Below are 20,719 nucleotides of genomic sequence, written 5' to 3' on the forward strand. Positions count from 1 at the left end.
TTATAACTATAAATATTATTATTATTTCTAGTGACTTTCCAATTGATATATTTGTTTTTTCATTTTGCCCATATGCAAAACCATGCAAGTAATTTTCTTTTCTATTTTGGTAACCTTTTACCTTCATACATACCGGTCAACAGGGAATGCTTACTCCTCCTAGGCACCTGATCCCGCCTCTGGTGTGTGCAGGGGTCCGTGTTTGCCCAACTATCTATTTTGTATTGCTTGTAGGAGTTATGAGATTGATCACTGTTCGTTATCTTCACCTTACATACACACTATAAATTATAGCACATGTTAGCATACAAGTATTAGTGTTGTAATTGGTTAACTGGCTGTTTACATCAGACAGCATATTAAAAGGATGTTATGATGACCGAATTCTTAACACAATGATACTTGCAAATGCATCCAGTCAATAGTTGGAATGATATCTAACGTGCTTCATATACCAATTGGTATGCCGTTATTAAGTGTCCCAAACGAAGCTTGAAGACATTGTTTTTGCTCTGTTCTTCTTCCGCTTCTCTCTTGCGCCTAAAACTGCCACCAGCCGTAATCCGTTGATGAAAATGTTAAATATTCAAGGATATGGTAAGGCAATGTATCTAGTTGTGCAGAATGTTTTTGTGCAGAATGTTTTTGTTTTTGTTTTCAGATCTCTTAAGGGGAAATTTAATTTCAAAATTCAACAAATATAATTTGTCAAATATGATAGATAAGAGTCCTGGGGTCTTCAGAAATGAGGACTTACATGAGGGTACCATATTTTGACAGTACCTACAAACTAGTATCAAGGTCAAAAGACTAGTGACCTTTTCCTGTCTGACCTTGAACATAAAACAGCAGATGTGAAAAAGACATGGGATCTTCAGAAATGATGATGGCACCCACATATTAGTATCAGGGCAAGAGACCCCAGTGACGTTTGTTACACCCCCAAATCGTCGCCAGCGACGATTTGGGTCGGGCGACGATTTGGAATTTCTTATGTAACGCCCCAAATTGTCGTCCCCATTTGGAAACATAATTTACATACAAACTGTCCCTGTTTGTTAACTCCTTCTCCTCTCCTCTTTAGTGGTCCAGCTATGACAGCAAAGGTTCTCTGGACCCTATAAGCAAGACATTTTAATCCTCTACTTCGTCTTGTACTTATTCTGTTGTATATATATTTTTTAAAAGATTTATAATGATCATAGTATTTGTTAATGTGTTTTGGTTGGTAGTGGTGTTGTTACTATTGAAAGAGTTGTATTTGTTATTGATGGTGGTGTCATTGTTGTCTATATAATTTTTTCGTCCACTCCTCCCGAGAGAGAGATGACAATAGATCATTTTGCCTTCTATTGTAGGGTTCATTCTGCTGATCATGGGGGTGTTAGGTCTTGTGCACTGCAGATGTGTTAGTGACCTCAGAATTAGATTACGCCTGTTAGCCACCGTTTGGACACTCGTGAAAAACCCATCCTTCCTCTTTATTTTTCAAAATTTTGTTTGACTCGTTGCTATCTCTCTCTCTCTATGAATTGAAACCTATATGTTTAGTCCCATATAACCTACATTGAAAATTTCAGCTAAACGGTTTACAAACACCAGAGTGACAGTCAAAAATAGTTCGCTGTGCTTTGAGTTCATGATGAAGATATTTCATGTGACGGGAAGCCCATGTCAGGAACACATGTAACCAACATATTGGTTCACAAACACCAGAGATATTGCAGTGTTGCTGAAAATTGTACACAGCTCTCGGCGCTTTAAACTCTCATTCCAGAATTCTCATTTTTGGGGAGGCATGTCAGAGAGTCACTTGTAATCTGCATACAAAATTTCAGCACAATAGTATGAAAGGTCGACAAACACCAGAGATATGAGTGCGGACAGACAAACAAACAGACCAAGTGAAACCACCCTTCCCGCATATAAGAGGAGGCACAATAAAATATATTCTGTGTAATCGATCCTTAAAACGTCAATGAAATATTGGCGGGCGACGATTTGGGGTGTACTATAGTAAATCCCAAATCGTCGTCCCTAATGGTAGTGTAATCTTGCCCGGCGACGATTTGGGGTGAAATGTCATCCCAAATTGTCGTTGGCGACGATTTGGGATGGGGCAACGATTTAGGGTGTAACCTAGTATAACTTTAGAGACATAGGACGTTAAACAATATACATGTACAACCAAACAATCAAATACCTTACTAGATGTACATTTATTTTATTTCTGGCAACAACACATGTCAATGATGTTGGTTGGTTGTATATTCCCGCTCGAGAATTTTTCACTCATATGGAGACGTCAATATTGCCGGTGAAGGGCTGCAAAATTTAGGCCTACATGTATGCTCGGCGCTTATGGCCTTTGAGCAGGGAGGGATCTTTATCGTACCGCACCTTCTATGACAGAGGACCTCGGTTTTTACGGTCTCATCTGAAGGACCGCACCATTTAGTCGCCTTTTACGACAAGCAAGTAGTAATGAGGACCTTTTCTAACCCGGATCCCCACGGGATCATGCCTTTGATGCATGATACATGTATTTGAATTATTAACAGGTCCAGTCCAAAGACTATTTCTACCTACGTAGGTACTTATAGCTACGTAGGTATTAACCCTTCTCCAGGTAGCTATTTTTACCTACTTTTTCCTTTATTTGCATTTCGTGGCCAAACGCAGGAACGGCGCAATATGGCGTGTACCAAATTTCTTGATTCACTTACACTGACGATGAATACCACCAAAATATTGGACAAAAATGATTACTTTCGAACTTTTAAAATTTGCATCAATAACATCACCCAGTTTCATTTCTGGGAGTTTAGGATCAAAGCTACGTGAGAAAAAGTGTAGAATGTCTAACAAATCTGTATTAATTTTAAAGTTTACCTTCATGCAGTTTTACATTATAGGTTTTGGGGGCGAATTTTCATGCATTTCCCCTGCATTCTCCACCCTCGTAAAGTATTCAAATTTACACTCTGAATTTTGCCGTGCACAACATGATACATGAAACGACTGACCTGTTTAAAAGATGCGCTTTAATTATTATTTATTTATATTTTCAAAAACAGGTAAAAGTAGGTAGCAGTAGCTACTTTAAGTAGGTTTAAATACCTAGGTAGCTATTAATAGCTACGTAGGTAGAAATAGTCTTTGGACTGGACCTGATTAAAATGAAAATCCGAAGTACATGCAGATATACATGTATCGCGTTAAAATAGGTTGTTACATCAGACAGTTGGCATTAAATGTAAAAGTCACGACCTGTGTTTAAATAATTGAAAAGAGAAAGACAGCATTTCACCCCAGGTAATTCTAAAACACTTTGAATTATGAATCTGGAGGTCATAATGTTAGTCATACATTCAAGTGATTCATTTGCAGGGGATTATTCGCCCTTCCCATCTCACTGTTATATGGGAAACGGACAAGATCACCCAAAAATATCTGTTATGATACAGTCCGCAAATCACGCGGAGATGATACGAACTGAAGTCGGAAAAGTTCTAGAAAACTTATTAAGAAAACCCAATGCCCCTACAACAGATTACACTCAAGGAAACTGCGACAGCATTAGCGAGTGTGTATGTCGAAGATTCTGCATGCAGTACTTCTGAACAAATTCTAGATATTTCTATACCAAAGAAGGTTCACCGGGAGAGAGAAGTGGAAAATCTGGCATGCCAGATTTGAGGATATGACTGAACGGGGAAGATGCACTGAGTTACAGAGATTTGGTGAATTGTTGCCACTGTTACATACTACTGAGCCTGCTGCAGAAATACCAACGCGCAAACATTACACTAAAGTAATTCAGAAACTAAATAACAGATTCAGAGTAGTAGAAACAAGGAAGATATAGATTGATAAATTTAGCTACAGACAACAGAACCCAGGCGAAACAAGATGTGTTTATGAAACACAAATGCCCCCGATAATGGCCAATTCCGAAGATGGTCAAGGTCATAAGGGCAAATATCTTCTTTCTTTTTTTTTTTTTTTGTTGTTGTAAATTTTAGTATTTGATAATAACATTCATACATACATTCACACACATAGTTTAGTTATAATAACATAATAAGGTTGACAGTACCAAGTAAAGAGAGGAAAGGCATTAATCAAAAATATTTTTCCATACAGCCCAGATTGTACTGAATTTTTTAAAATTACAGTTTTTTTGAAAATATACAATGTTCAATTTCATCCTAATATATTGTAATACACCCTCAAAAGATGGTAATCTGTTTTGTTTGCAACATAAATATATATATTGCTTGGTATATAAAATTATGAAATTTATTACTTTGTTGGAATTTTGTAATGGACAATCACCAAAAATAATATTAAAAACATTGAAACCAATTCTATTTGTTGTTCTCTCATAAATATGTAAACTTAGTTGGTTCCACAAAGTTCCTATTTTGTCGCAAAACACAAAAATATGTTCAATGTTTTCAGAGCTGTGTCCACAAAATGAGCAAATATCATAATCCACAACTTTGATTTTTTTTAAGTAACCTAGGAGAGTGAAGCTTGTGGATCCCCAGTCTAGTTTCCATCTTGGGTGATGAAAGACATCAGCAGAAATTTTTTTTGCTCCGATCCATATAATTTTTGTTTTGGAGCCGTTTATTTTTAATCCTGATAGCTTTGAGAAGAATTCTAGGGTTTCAAAAGCATTAAAAAGTGATTTATCTGAGCCATCAAGGGTCAAAGATGTATCATCCGCGTACTGAGACATTTTATGTTCTTTATCATTGATAACTATACCTTTAATATTTTTATTTTGTTTAATCAAAATAGCAAGTACTTCTGCACATAGAATAAATAAGTATGGGGCAATAGGGTCACCCTGACGGCACCCTCTCTGAATGTCGAATTGTTCAGAGAGCTTTCCACATTGTAGAACCGAGGCTTTGATATTGGTATTTAGAATTTTAACCCAAGTAATTACATTGTTACCGAAACCAAAGAAATCTAAGACCTTATATATAAACGACCATGATATTGAGTCAAATGCCTTCTCAAAATCTATAAGCATAAGCAAGCCTGGTAAATTATGTTTTTCTGTATATGCCATGAGGTCATATATAAATCTAGTATTTTCCCCTATATATCTACCTTTTATGAAGCCAGTTTGTGTATTAGAAATAAGATAATCTAAAGTACTTTTAATTTTTTGGCTAATACAGCCTGATATTAATTTATATAACACATTAAGTAGAGTGATAGACCGCCAATTCTTAAGGAATTGCCTTGGTTTATCACCCTTTGGTAATCAAGAAATGATACCAAGTCTCTGTGAGACTGGTAGATATCCTTGCCTAAAGATTTGATTAATAGCACCAGTAATATAAGCCTTAAGATCATTCCAAAAAAATTTAAAAAAATTCTGTTGTAAATCCATCACTGCCTGGAGACTTATTGTTTTTCATTTCTTTAAGCACTTGAAAGATTTCACGCTCACCAATATCTTTTTCTAGATCCATGGAAGTTTTTTGATCAAGTCTAGGTAATTTTGTTAAAGTTAATATATCATTCAGGTCCATATTGATCAAATCAGAGTCGTAATTCTTATATAGGTTTTCATAAAACTGTTTGATTTCTTTCAGAATATCTGATTGATTATAAATAATCCCATTATCTTGGGTTTCTATTTTTTTTAATTGTCTTATTTAAATAGTTTCTTGCCTCTAGATGACAAAAATATTTTGTGGGTTTTTCCCCTTCTTCAATCCATTTGGCTCTAGAGCGCACAAAGTGACCTTTTAATTTTTCCTTTCTTATATTTTCCAATTGTTTTTGTTTTTCTTCCAATACCCCAAGCTCCTCTGAGTCATTGGTTTCGATTTCATTGATTTCTTCTATCAAACTGGCTTCTAAAGTATTTCTTTCTCGTTTTTTGTAAGATGAGTAAGAAATTGTCATTCCACGTATTTCCATAAGTAAGATTTCTAGAAATAAAGCATCATCAAGCTCAGAATTCTCATCCTGAGAGTCATGGGAATATTGTGTTTTTACTAATTGAATATGTTGTTTTACCTTTTCAACAAAGACTTTATCATATAAAAGTAGGTTATTGAACTTCCATAAACCCCGCCCTCTCTCAAATGTGTTAAATCTGAACTCGATGACTACTATTGAATGGTCAGATCTATAACCAGATCTAATTGAACAGTCTTCAGTGATATTGGTAAAGTTTTCTGAGATTAAGATATAGTCCAGGCGTGCTTGCTTAAATGGCTTTTTTTCCCTCCATGTATACAATTTATTACATGGTTTGAGAACTCGCATATAGTCTACTAAATGTAAATCATTCATGACCTCAATAAGCATATCCTTTGCCTTGGGATTATTTACATGACAATAATTTTGAGTATCCAGTGCTTGATCCAAAGCTATATTAAAATCTCCACACAATAAGAAGTAATTATTATCGAAATCTATAAAACATTCTCGTACTTTTTCATAAAACTCTGGACAATCAACATTAGGTCCTTATATATTAACTAATGTTGTTCTATTGTTATTAATACTTAAATCAATTGCTAATAAGTTTCCATTGGAGTCTTTCTTTTCTTTGTGTAATTCAAGTTCAAAATTATTGTTAAAAAGTATTGCAACACCTCTGAAATTGGAAGAAAAAGAATTAAAAACACATTTGTATCCCCATTGTGCTTCTATGCAAGCCTCTATATCACGTGTGAAATGAGTGTCTTGTAAGCATACAATAGAAAATCCTCTTGTTTTATAAAAATTTAAAACATCTTGCCTTTTGGATGGAGTAGAAAGCCCCTGACAGTTTATAGTAACAACCTTTACAGTATCAACCATAACAATAATCGTAGAAACACATACATACATACATTCACACAGTAATGGCCTAATATAACAAGAGAAAACATGAGAAGAAAAAAAGTGAAAAAATAAAATAAAACAGAAATAAACAGGTCAAGAATAACACTCTGCAGTGAAACACCTGATACTCGTTACCGGAAGTCTATTGGGCGAGTTAAATGTAAGGTTCAGTCCGATAAAATACCAAGTTCCCGGAAAAGTATTATTTTGAGTTTTTCTTTATTTTAGTCGGCAGATCGTCGGTGATATCGAATTTTACCTTAGGATTATTTGACTTTAATTTGGCATACACGGCACCGTTGAAATACCACGCTGAGTCAATTTCCTCAAATTTTGTCAGCTCTGAAATAAGTCTTGTGTTCGCTTTAGTGACGTCGTCGACAAGTTTTTTGCCCTTTCCGAGATTCTTCACATCCGACCGTTTTCTCATTACTCGTGCCTTGACATTGGAATTCAAGACCTTAACAATGATTGGCCTTATCTCTCCATTTCCAGGTATCCTATGCACCGCTATTAGTTCTCTGTCGTCAAGTTGAACTTTTACGTTTTTCATGAATTCTTTCACAACCCCCCACGTATTTTCGCTAGGTTTCTCGGGTAATCCCATGATTTTAAAGTTATTTTTCCTGGAGAATTGTTCATTCGAATTCCCTAGCCTGAGGGCCTCTCTAGAGGTGTGTTCAGTCTCCTCCAAACTTTGCTTGGTTACTCTTAGTTCTCTTTTACACTCGACAAGTTTTTCCGTAAGATTCTGCACGTTCTTTTCAAGATTGTCCATATTTGCAGTCATTTTCTCCAACTTTTTATTATAATTATCTGTAATATCAGCACATCTTTTGTCCATTTCTTTTATCATTTCCCTTTCTCTGACTTTATTGTTTTCACTAAAAAATTTCTGCACTATCGTCATAATTGTTGACTCCAGCATATCGTCTTTGATTGTTTTTTTCAGTTCAGTTTTCATTTCAGTTAAATCTCTCTGAATCTGTGCAAGCGATTTGCTTACCTCCGAGGTTTCTTTTGTTTCCTTTGTTTTTTCTAGAGTCATTTTCTCCTTCTTACGGTCGGCACCGCTTCGTGTCACGGGGGTAGACATTTTTAGGTATTGAAAAGATAGTATTCAGCGAGGCGTGAAAAACAATGCACAGGTGAAAAAAGAAAAAGTCTTAAATTTTCCACTTATCCTCACTTTTTTGCGTCCAAAACTATGAAGAAATGCACTGAAACTGACCCCTCTTCATTACAACATAACGTTATCCGTAGAAAATCACTAATATAGCCCACTCCAGCCAAGTTCAGGGTCCCGTCGATCTACACGCTTACTCTCTTTCGAACGCCATCTTGACCTCAATTATCTTGGTACCAGTAGAAAGATCTTGTCAAAAGAAATGCTCATGTACAATATGAAAGCTCTAATATTTACCATTTAGAAGTTATGACCAATGGAAAAAAAATTAAAGTAGGTCAAATGTCAAGGTCTAAAGGTTCAATACCAACGGAAAGATCTTGTAACAAGGAATACTCATGTGAAATATCAAAGCACTACCTCTTACTGTTCAAAAGGTATTAGCAATGTTAAAGTTTTCAAAAAGTAGGTCAAACTCCAAGGTCAAGGTCACGTGGTAAAAAATGTTGGTGCCCACGGAAAGGTCTTGTCACAAGGAATACTCATGTGACGGTACCCACGGAAAGGTCTTGTCACAAGGAATACTCATGTGAAATATCAAAGCTCTATCACTTACTGTTCAAAAGTTATTAGCAAGGTTAAAGTTTCAGACAGAATGACAGACAGGACAAAAACAATATGCCCCCCGATCTTCGATCTGGGGGCATAAAAACTGAAGATTACACAGCCGACTTGAAACGACATTTTTGGATGGACTTGCAGACAGGGATGCTCAGTTTCATGTCGAGTATGTGAAAATAACTTGGAGAAGACCCGCCGTAAAATGGCTGAAATATTGCCAAAACGGCGTAAAACCTCAATCAATCTCTAAGTTGTAAGTTATGAAGAAGACAAAAACACAGAGTAACTCGTCAAGTTCAAGAACAGAACAAGATGTGTTTGTGAAACACAAATGCCCCCGATAGTGGCAAATTCCAAAGATGGCCAATGTCACGAGGACAATTATCTTGGTACCAGTAGAAAGATCTTGTCACAAGAAATGCTCATGTGCAATTTAAAAGCTCTAATATTCATCATTTAGAAGTTATGACCAATGTCAAATTTTAAAAGTAGGTCAAGCTCTAGCACTTACTGTTCAAAAGTTATTAGCAAGGTTAAAGTTTCAGACAGAATGAGAGACAGGACAAAAACAATATGCCCCCGATCGTCGATCTCGGGGGCATAAAAATGAGATAAAGAAAATTCTGCTAAGGTAAATGCTGCAAGAGATGGCAAGTTTATGGCTGAATCAAAGGCAATACAACCCAACATCAAAGATCTTCAGGATCAGTTGAAAAAAATAAGCCAGGAGTTAAGAGATGCAACGTCGACAAAACAGCAAACCTCGAGCAGACAGTGATCGGAATGAACCACAGCAGCAGGGTTTACATTACAAAGATCAGAACCACATAACAAACGGGCACCTGTGCTGTGTTACTTCTGTAAGACAAATGAACATTTTACTGTCCTAAAAAAAAGGGATCGCCATTGCGGGGGTCACCCCCTCCCCCCATTTAAATGGCCAGTGACCGTTTCTGAAGGTCGAGGTTTGGCTGATGAGAACACTAACCTACTTACGGACAGTGAAGACACCCCCCCCCAAAAAAAAAACAAAAAACTTCGGGAACTGATATTATTTTCCATTTTTTCAAACAGAAGATTACCATATAAGATTGTCCTTTGATTTCATCCAGACCAAGGTCGCAATTACGAGTCAAATATATTTTAAAAATTATGCTCTCTTCTACATATTAAGAAAACAAAAACAGCTAGAAACCCAAAGTGCATCGGAATGGTCGTAGACTAGTGCGGATGTTAAGGGCTTTTATTTCAAATGCTCATAAGGAATGGGGTCTTCATCTCCATTGTCTTACATCTGCATATAGATCAACTTGTCATGAGGCCACGGGACTTACCCCAAACTTACTTATGTTTGGTCCAGAACTTCGAATGCCGTATGAGACAACGCATCATGCATAAGGCTCCAATGTAGAAGCAGCCTTATCCTATGGTGTAAAGGGCATTAGGTCAAAAACTATCATATGTAGAAAATACTTGCATCATGCTGCACAAAGACAGAGAAGTGTACAACAGTCACTGCAGAGCTGTGAATTTTTTTTTCAGAAACCTGTCATTCGGACAGACACGTTTACCAACTTTGCCTGTCCGAACAGATATAAGCCTGTCCGAATATTAAGAGTTAAAATTAACATAAATTATAAAACTGAAGTAACACACAGATCGCAGGTTTTAGAAGTTTATTATAACATGTCTTACACTAGTTTTCAAACTCAATTTCTAATAGCACGTATTCTCGAATTTTCCCGCGATAGGGGGCGCGACGGTTCTAGAGGTGGTTAACTGAGCGTTTGATTTTCGTGTCATCGCTTGTCTCCAAGAAACGTCTATTAAAGCAACAATGCCGCAATATTGCTGTGTCCCAGGGTGCAATAACCCAGGAGGACAAAAATTTCCATCAGATCCGGAGCTACAACAAAAGTGGGTCGTCGCTATCAAGAGAATCGACCCCAAAACGAAACGGTTATGGAGGCCTAAGAAACATGATGTTGTTTGCCATTTCCACTTTCGAACAGATGACTACAGAAATTCTGGGCTATTGGGTTCAATATTATAAGTTCAAAATTATTGTTAAAAAGTATTGCAACACCTCTGAAATTGGAAGAAAAAGAATTAAAAACACATTTGTATCCCCATTGTGCTTCTATGCAAGCCTCTATATCACGTGTGAAATGAGTGTCTTGTAAGCATACAATAGAAAATCCTCTTGTTTTATAAAAATTTAAAACATCTTGCCTTTTGGATGGAGTAGAAAGCCCCTGACAGTTTATAGTAACAACCTTTACAGTATCAACCATAACAATAATCGTAGAAACACATACATACATACATTCACACAGTAATGGCCTAATATAACAAGAGAAAACATGAGAAGAAAAAAAGTGAAAAAATAAAATAAAACAGAAATAAACAGGTCAAGAATAACACTCTGCAGTGAAACACCTGATACTCGTTACCGGAAGTCTATTGGGCGAGTTAAATGTAAGGTTCAGTCCGATAAAATACCAAGTTCCCGGAAAAGTATTATTTTGAGTTTTTCTTTATTTTAGTCGGCAGATCGTCGGTGATATCGAATTTTACCTTAGGATTATTTGACTTTAATTTGGCATACACGGCACCGTTGAAATACCACGCTGAGTCAATTTCCTCAAATTTTGTCAGCTCTGAAATAAGTCTTGTGTTCGCTTTAGTGACGTCGTCGACAAGTTTTTTGCCCTTTCCGAGATTCTTCACATCCGACCGTTTTCTCATTACTCGTGCCTTGACATTGGAATTCAAGACCTTAACAATGATTGGCCTTATCTCTCCATTTCCAGGTATCCTATGCACCGCTATTAGTTCTCTGTCGTCAAGTTGAACTTTTACGTTTTTCATGAATTCTTTCACAACCCCCCACGTATTTTCGCTAGGTTTCTCGGGTAATCCCATGATTTTAAAGTTATTTTTCCTGGAGAATTGTTCATTCGAATTCCCTAGCCTGAGGGCCTCTCTAGAGGTGTGTTCAGTCTCCTCCAAACTTTGCTTGGTTACTCTTAGTTCTCTTTTACACTCGACAAGTTTTTCCGTAAGATTCTGCACGTTCTTTTCAAGATTGTCCATATTTGCAGTCATTTTCTCCAACTTTTTATTATAATTATCTGTAATATCAGCACATCTTTTGTCCATTTCTTTTATCATTTCCCTTTCTCTGACTTTATTGTTTTCACTAAAAAATTTCTGCACTATCGTCATAATTGTTGACTCCAGCATATCGTCTTTGATTGTTTTTTTCAGTTCAGTTTTCATTTCAGTTAAATCTCTCTGAATCTGTGCAAGCGATTTGCTTACCTCCGAGGTTTCTTTTGTTTCCTTTGTTTTTTCTAGAGTCATTTTCTCCTTCTTACGGTCGGCACCGCTTCGTGTCACGGGGGTAGACATTTTTAGGTATTGAAAAGATAGTATTCAGCGAGGCGTGAAAAACAATGCACAGGTGAAAAAAGAAAAAGTCTTAAATTTTCCACTTATCCTCACTTTTTTGCGTCCAAAACTATGAAGAAATGCACTGAAACTGACCCCTCTTCATTACAACATAACGTTATCCGTAGAAAATCACTAATATAGCCCACTCCAGCCAAGTTCAGGGTCCCGTCGATCTACACGCTTACTCTCTTTCGAACGCCATCTTGACCTCAATTATCTTGGTACCAGTAGAAAGATCTTGTCAAAAGAAATGCTCATGTACAATATGAAAGCTCTAATATTTACCATTTAGAAGTTATGACCAATGGAAAAAAAATTAAAGTAGGTCAAATGTCAAGGTCTAAAGGTTCAATACCAACGGAAAGATCTTGTAACAAGGAATACTCATGTGAAATATCAAAGCACTACCTCTTACTGTTCAAAAGGTATTAGCAATGTTAAAGTTTTCAAAAAGTAGGTCAAACTCCAAGGTCAAGGTCACGTGGTAAAAAATGTTGGTGCCCACGGAAAGGTCTTGTCACAAGGAATACTCATGTGACGGTACCCACGGAAAGGTCTTGTCACAAGGAATACTCATGTGAAATATCAAAGCTCTATCACTTACTGTTCAAAAGTTATTAGCAAGGTTAAAGTTTCAGACAGAATGACAGACAGGACAAAAACAATATGCCCCCCGATCTTCGATCTGGGGGCATAAAAACTGAAGATTACACAGCCGACTTGAAACGACATTTTTGGATGGACTTGCAGACAGGGATGCTCAGTTTCATGTCGAGTATGTGAAAATAACTTGGAGAAGACCCGCCGTAAAATGGCTGAAATATTGCCAAAACGGCGTAAAACCTCAATCAATCTCTAAGTTGTAAGTTATGAAGAAGACAAAAACACAGAGTAACTCGTCAAGTTCAAGAACAGAACAAGATGTGTTTGTGAAACACAAATGCCCCCGATAGTGGCAAATTCCAAAGATGGCCAATGTCACGAGGACAATTATCTTGGTACCAGTAGAAAGATCTTGTCACAAGAAATGCTCATGTGCAATTTAAAAGCTCTAATATTCATCATTTAGAAGTTATGACCAATGTCAAATTTTAAAAGTAGGTCAAGCTCTAGCACTTACTGTTCAAAAGTTATTAGCAAGGTTAAAGTTTCAGACAGAATGAGAGACAGGACAAAAACAATATGCCCCCGATCGTCGATCTCGGGGGCATAAAAATGAGATAAAGAAAATTCTGCTAAGGTAAATGCTGCAAGAGATGGCAAGTTTATGGCTGAATCAAAGGCAATACAACCCAACATCAAAGATCTTCAGGATCAGTTGAAAAAAATAAGCCAGGAGTTAAGAGATGCAACGTCGACAAAACAGCAAACCTCGAGCAGACAGTGATCGGAATGAACCACAGCAGCAGGGTTTACATTACAAAGATCAGAACCACATAACAAACGGGCACCTGTGCTGTGTTACTTCTGTAAGACAAATGAACATTTTACTGTCCTAAAAAAAAGGGATCGCCATTGCGGGGGTCACCCCCTCCCCCCATTTAAATGGCCAGTGACCGTTTCTGAAGGTCGAGGTTTGGCTGATGAGAACACTAACCTACTTACGGACAGTGAAGACACCCCCCCCCCCAAAAAAAAACAAAAAACTTCGGGAACTGATATTATTTTCCATTTTTTCAAACAGAAGATTACCATATAAGATTGTCCTTTGATTTCATCCAGACCAAGGTCGCAATTACGAGTCAAATATATTTTAAAAATTATGCTCTCTTCTACATATTAAGAAAACAAAAACAGCTAGAAACCCAAAGTGCATCGGAATGGTCGTAGACTAGTGCGGATGTTAAGGGCTTTTATTTCAAATGCTCATAAGGAATGGGGTCTTCATCTCCATTGTCTTACATCTGCATATAGATCAACTTGTCATGAGGCCACGGGACTTACCCCAAACTTACTTATGTTTGGTCCAGAACTTCGAATGCCGTATGAGACAACGCATCATGCATAAGGCTCCAATGTAGAAGCAGCCTTATCCTATGGTGTAAAGGGCATTAGGTCAAAAACTATCATCTGTAGAAAATACTTGCATCATGCTGCACAAAGACAGAGAAGTGTACAACAGTCACTGCAGAGCTGTGAATTTTTTTTCCAGAAACCTGTCATTCGGACAGACACGTTTACCAACTTTGCCTGTCCGAACAGATATAAGCCTGTCCGAATATTAAGAGTTAAAATTAACATAAATTATAAAACTGAAGTAACACACAGATCGCAGGTTTTAGAAGTTTATTATAACATGTCTTACACTAGTTTTCAAACTCAATTTCTAATAGCACGTATTCTCGAATTTTCCCGCGATAGGGGGCGCGACGGTTCTAGAGGTGGTTAACTGAGCGTTTGATTTTCGTGTCATCGCTTGTCTCCAAGAAACGTCTATTAAAGCAACAATGCCGCAATATTGCTGTGTCCCAGGGTGCAATAACCCAGGAGGACAAAAATTTCCATCAGATCCGGAGCTACAACAAAAGTGGGTCGTCGCTATCAAGAGAATCGACCCCAAAACGAAACGGTTATGGAGGCCTAAGAAACATGATGTTGTTTGCCATTTCCACTTTCGAACAGATGACTACAGAAATTCTGGGCTATTGGGTACTTCTTAAAGCAAATTTTACATTTTATTTATTTGATCATTCATTCCCTCGTTTATTGATTTTGTGTATTGTTCAATTAACATTTTGATATTGAAGTTCGTGTTGCTTTGTGGTTTCTTGTTTCTTTTTCAGTTGATACTCATGCAAGTCCTTGAAGTATAGCTAACGCCTCAGACAGTACCATACAGATAAGATTTCTTTATTTATGAATAGTCATATGTAATGGTTATCAAAACTAATAGAAATAAATAGGCCTAGAAAGATATATGGGGGGTCCTGAAGGCCACCTTATTATGAATAAATTACCATGTACATGTACTGTAGGCCTACATGAATGTTCCACTGATTTCTCTTTCATAGCAAGGAATATTCAAGTTATTATTAAGATTTCTACCTTTAGCATATATAAATAGATTAATAAATATGTCCTGAAAATGAAAGTTATAAAATGATATATTTTTTAATGTTTTGATGGTTTATGAATTCTATGATGTCTTAAATATAATTTTAGGAGACCGTTCCTGTTTGAAAGAAAACTCAATTCCAACAGTGTTTAAGTTTCGGAACAGCATTACTGATGAGTCGCCTCGAGCGAAGCGGTACAAAAGCAGAGAGGTCTGTGATGATTTATCTTTTCAAGAGCTTTATAATTTAGATATTCAATGTGAAACTGAAGTCACAACGATTGGGGAAATTTCAAAACCAGAATCATGCTGTCCTAAAACATGTGACGAGGAAATTCAGTGTGAAATTCCTTATTGGTGAAATACTCAATCGATAATTTCCGTGTAGACGATAAAGCATTTTTGTATTACACTGGGTTTGATGATTTTGACCACTACATGATGTTCTTCTACTGCTTGGGACCTGCTGCATTTGAATTAAAATACCAATGCTCCCTACTACACCTTAAAGATCAACTGTTTATGACCCTTATGAAATTGCGACCGGCCAAAGATGATGTAGAGTTGGCATTGCTGTTCAAAGTTTCCGAATCAACTGTATTCAGGGTAATAGTCCAGTGGATAAATTTCCTTTATTTCCAATTAAAAGAGCTCAACATCTGGCCGTCTAAGGATATAGTTGAGGAAACCATGCCAGTTGGTTTTAGGAGGAAATTTCCGAAAACAAGAGTAATTCTTGATGCAACTGAGGTTCCTATTCAGAAACCCTCGCATGTAAACTGTCAAAGTGTAACTTGGTCAGATTACAAACATAAGAACACATTGAAAACCATGATTGAGTGCAGTCCTAAAGGTGCTGTTACTTTCATATCAGATTCCTATGGAGGTTCAGCAAGTGACCGGCAGATAATTGAAAAATCATGTTTGCTTGATCCAACCATAAAAATGTTTGAGAAGGGAGACAGCATTATGGCTGATAGAGGAATTATGGTTTAGGATTTGTTTGCTTGTCGTGATGTAGTTGTGAACACACCCACCTTCTTGAAGGGGAAATCGCAGCTAGAAGCACATGAAGTTGTCAATGATAGGAGAATATCATCAAAAAGTATTCATATTGAGAGAATTATTGGATTAAGCAAGAGTTACAAAATTATGAAACATGGCATACCATGCAGCAAAATTCTGTTAGGTTTTAGAATAGTTTTCATATGTTTTGCCATATCTAATTTCAGGAAGTGTATTGTACACAAAAATGCATAGACTTACAGAGCTTTCAGAACTTAAAGAATTCATTGAAGTCATGAATGCAAGGTGAAGATAACGAACAGTGATCAATCTCATAACTCATACAAGCAATACAAAATAGATAGTTGGGCAAACACGGACCCCTGGACACACCAGAGGTGGGATGTATACTTGTTACATGTATTGCTTGATGAAAGTATAATTTTGAAGATTAAGGGCATACGCAACATTTCTGATATTTTCTAAAAATAAAATTTCATCTCAATTGGAAGAGTTCATGTATGATTTCCGAAATAGGTTTCAATTTTATATTGCAGTTTGTGTATTGGCCTTGGTATCTCAGTGGTTGGATTAACTAGAATTTAAACTATGCTAACTCTATAACAGACGTGGTAATATACCTCAAGAATTTTTGTAGAAACGAGATAGAATGTCATAAAAAATTATATATAATTTAAAAATGTTGCGTATGTCCTTAAATACCAAGTATGAAATAAAATGAGATAAAGAGACAACATTGACTGCGTACAGTAGTTAATTTAATTGCAACATGATATATAATGATTTATTCAGTATTTCATTAGTAGTTTAAAGTCAGAGATGTGACTGAATTCCTCAGAAATCAGAGGAAAACTGGTCAAAAATGGAGGAAAACACCTCACCCTACCTGGAAAAATATATCATTTTCTGCCACTTTAGATCAAATCCAAAGTGTTTCATTTTTTCGAAAATTGAGCAAATCAGAGGATTTCCTCTGAAAAGAGGAAAAATCACACCCCTGTAAAGTCTATCGGATATATGCCATATGAGAATAAACGTTCACAAGATCTTGTAACAGATGGACAGAAAATACAAAAACAATGTCTCCCCATGGAAAGGAGGGGACATAATTTATATGACCTGTTGCTTGTGACAAGCTGGCCCTGTATTTTATCATGACATCCAAAATTGTGTAAGTAACACCACATTCTAATAATGTGGTATTTTACATGTAAATTAGTACAAGTCACAGATATGTTCATAATTTTGATGCAACGAATGGTCTGCAATGTTTCTCAAAAAATACTTTCAACTTTGGCAACAAAGCATGTTCACAGTAATATGTGTCAAGAGGGATTTTCTGAACAAAAAGATCTCTAAGAGTAAAAACAACAAAATAACAAAATTTTCTTTTGCTTATGTACAGCTGACCTTGTATTTGATCATAATAATTATGGGACGTTTTCAATACAACATTTTCATTGTCATCAAACATAAGAAATTTGAAATGTGCTCCTGGTTTGACCATTTCATTTTTTTCCACTGAAGGAGCATTTGACCTCAACAATTGCAGAATCATCCACAACTGCATCTGGGGATGCTCCCAAATATGGGTAGTCTAAACACACAAAAAGCCCACATTCTTTTGTTTATATACAAAACTTGTCTTCAAACAATTTCAAAGCTTTTTTTTCATAATTTTTCCCATGTAAAATAGCTTTGGTTTTGATACTTGAGCAAATAAGGGAACTACATAACTTATTTGTATTGCGTCAACAATTCCTGTGAGGTAAATATCCTCAATGCAAACAGAACATGTCAAAACTTTAACTGTTAGAGTCGAACATGTCTTGGCCCTTTACCAATGCTTTCAGATCTCCAGTACATTGTCTGTCATCTAATTAAATATATTCTAAATAATCAATATGATAAAATATTTTTTACATGCTTTCATACAAAGGATATAAAAGGATTTTTTAATATGAATAAAATATGTGACAATTTTGCTGTTTTCTAAATTTGATCCTTTTGACAGAATTTTCCTATGATTCTCAGAACATTTTCATCACAAACATTTACAATACTAAGCTTGTGCAAAACACAAAAGGGCCTCTATTGTATTATATGTAGATCTTTCAGATTTAATAAATTCTTCAGTTTTTAATAGCATTCCTATATAACTTATAAATTGTATACCTGCTAATCGATATAAAAAATATGCTTCGATCTGTTCCCTTGTAATTTTGGGGATAATGCACTTGTGCTCTTGAAGGATCTGTTTAAAGCCAACCACTGGCCATCCAACATCAAGGGGCTCTGGTAGTAAAATTGGATCCTCCTTGAAATTCTAATTTCTATCATAAGCCTCCAATCTACCAATAAAATAGTATCTGATAATCATGTGTACAACTTGTTCAGAACAAACAAGTTTCTTAATAAATTTAAAATAATACATGTCAATAAAGCATAGTATCACAAAATGTTATAATTAGACATTCAGTACTTGGTTAGGCAAAAAAAATAATAAAAAAATAATATGTTTGTTTCAGGTTGCCTCTGATTTTAAAAAATTATTTTTAAAAAAGTGCCTTCAAATGAAAATTTGATAGTTACAGTTGTTATATAATGTGTTTAATAGATAAAAATGGGTTCAGAGCACCATGTTTAATTCATTGACCAATTACACATTATGTGATTGAGTTTTGATATATATACATTTACAATAAATGTCTTAGCATATATCAAAGTTGTCAGACATCATATACAGAGCAGAAACCATACCAATTTTTAAAGGTGGTACAGAATATGCACATAGTTGTGCACACTTTCCTACATGTATTTATTCATGAACATTGTGACTCATTTGTTTGTAATCAATGTGTCAGCTACTTCTACCCAAAACACAATATTCAACCACATACATAAAAAAGCATATTATACTATGCAATACAAACAAATGAGTCACAATGTTCATGAATAAATACATGTAGGAAAGTGTCCGTGTTTGCCCAACTATATATTTTGTATTGCTTGTGGGAGTTATGAGATTGATCACTGTTCGTTATCCTCACCTTGCATATACTCCATACAATGTTTCTTAGGCTAAAGACTACCCTTGCACTCGGGTTTGAGTGACTTTGTACATGTGTATTCTTGTGGAAGTCCTATTCTTCCACCGGATAGTTCTTTATAATTACTTACATGACAACAAAGCAGCTTCTAAAAGATTTGCCGCCATTGTTGTCGTCGACACTGTTAACTCTTAACAAAATGATTTTGAGTAATAGTTCGTACATCGATAAATTTAAATCGGAAAATTGAAAATTTTTTTACTAGGGTCAGTGGGTATATTTAGGGTCAGTCAGGCGACCTGAAACAAATATATTTTTTTTTATTTTGGCCTTATAAGTAAGTACCCATATCAATTTTATCTATAATTTATATACTCAAAACATTTATCTAAAAACAATTCTCCTGAACTCATTTTTTGTTCAGTTTTGATGAAATTAAAAGCACTGATCTTGGAATATTCACAGTATGCTTTCACAATTACAGAATAATTCCATCATATTAATCTGTTGTACAGAAATAACAAAAGCACAAAGTTAATTTTTAGCGAAAACTTTCGAATCAAAAACATAGCATCATGAATAAATTTTGTTCGTAATACCTCTGCAGTATTTCATCATATATCTAAATGTTTTTTCAAAAATTATGAAAGAGCTCTACTTCTGTTATTTCTAAACATTCATTAACTACTGGGGGGAAATTGGCTCAGGGGATTGCTTTAGAAGTAGGGAACTATACTTATTAACAACAACCAAGAACATCCAACTTCGTCCTTGCGGGACGTATGCACAACTCGGTAAACCCACGGCTGCACAACTCGGTAAACCCACGGCTATGTGATCAGCTGGTGACGAAGTTCAAGGTTGTTAACTTCGTATCGGAAACGACTGGTTTATTAGAGGAAATATTTACCTGTCTATAAGATCCTGTTTTTGACCAGTTGTCACTGTACCTCTTTTTATCAGCTCTGATTTTATCTGATGGACTTTCCAACATGAATAACGCGAAGAAGTTTCATCCATGACTTGTGAACTTACGCTTCCATATACAGACGCTTGAATTTAAGCGCACTTCTAACCACCTCTAGAACCGTCGCGCCGCCTACCGAGTAATGACGTGAATGCTTACTATTCTCTCACAACCTCTCTCACCATTCTTTCATTCTCATTAAAATCTTGCTCACACTCTGATCCACACTCACTCTCTTCATCATCCATTCTCGCGCCTTCTCTTATTCCATCCCTAACACTCTTCTTTTTCTTTTCTTTTTGATGCTTGGTCTGGTTTTGATCTCGGTGTAAATTTGATCGGCCACGACGCCATACTTTCGCGCGGTTTAGTTTGCCTGGTTCCCTGTCCCTACTATGCGTCATTGTTAGTGAGCCAGGGAACCAGACAAAAGTTTCATTTGAAGATCTTCGAGTGGCTTCCACCTCACACATTGTATAGGTCTAAAGCATTGCATAGTGAAGTCATCCGAGGATTACCGATGCATAAGAAACGACAACTCTGGATAAAGACTG

At 36.1% G+C, this 20,719-nt stretch overlaps 2 protein-coding genes across 2 annotated transcripts in view; one reads left to right on the top strand and one right to left on the bottom strand.

Moving 5' to 3' along the window:
* Positions 1-6,440: 6,440 nt before the first annotated feature.
* Positions 6,441-8,304, bottom strand: LOC130050933 (uncharacterized). The gene has a single exon (XM_056151910.1). It carries the CDS (start codon positions 7,958-7,960, stop codon positions 7,067-7,069), a length of 894 nt encoding a protein of 297 aa, XP_056007885.1. The 5' UTR covers positions 7,961-8,304; the 3' UTR covers positions 6,441-7,066.
* A 6,210-nt stretch (positions 8,305-14,514) lies between these two features.
* Positions 14,515-20,719, top strand: part of LOC125666366 (uncharacterized) — a 15,871-nt gene continuing 9,666 nt past the window's right edge. The window contains exons 1-2 of the mRNA XM_056152460.1: positions 14,515-14,716; positions 15,230-15,333. Coding sequence (XP_056008435.1) covers positions 14,515-14,716; positions 15,230-15,333 — 306 coding nt within the window. The remainder of the gene's footprint in view (positions 14,717-15,229; positions 15,334-20,719) is intronic.

This window comes from Ostrea edulis, chromosome 10 (assembly GCF_947568905.1).
Source record: "Ostrea edulis chromosome 10, xbOstEdul1.1, whole genome shotgun sequence".
Taxonomy (NCBI): domain Eukaryota; kingdom Metazoa; phylum Mollusca; class Bivalvia; order Ostreida; family Ostreidae; genus Ostrea; species Ostrea edulis.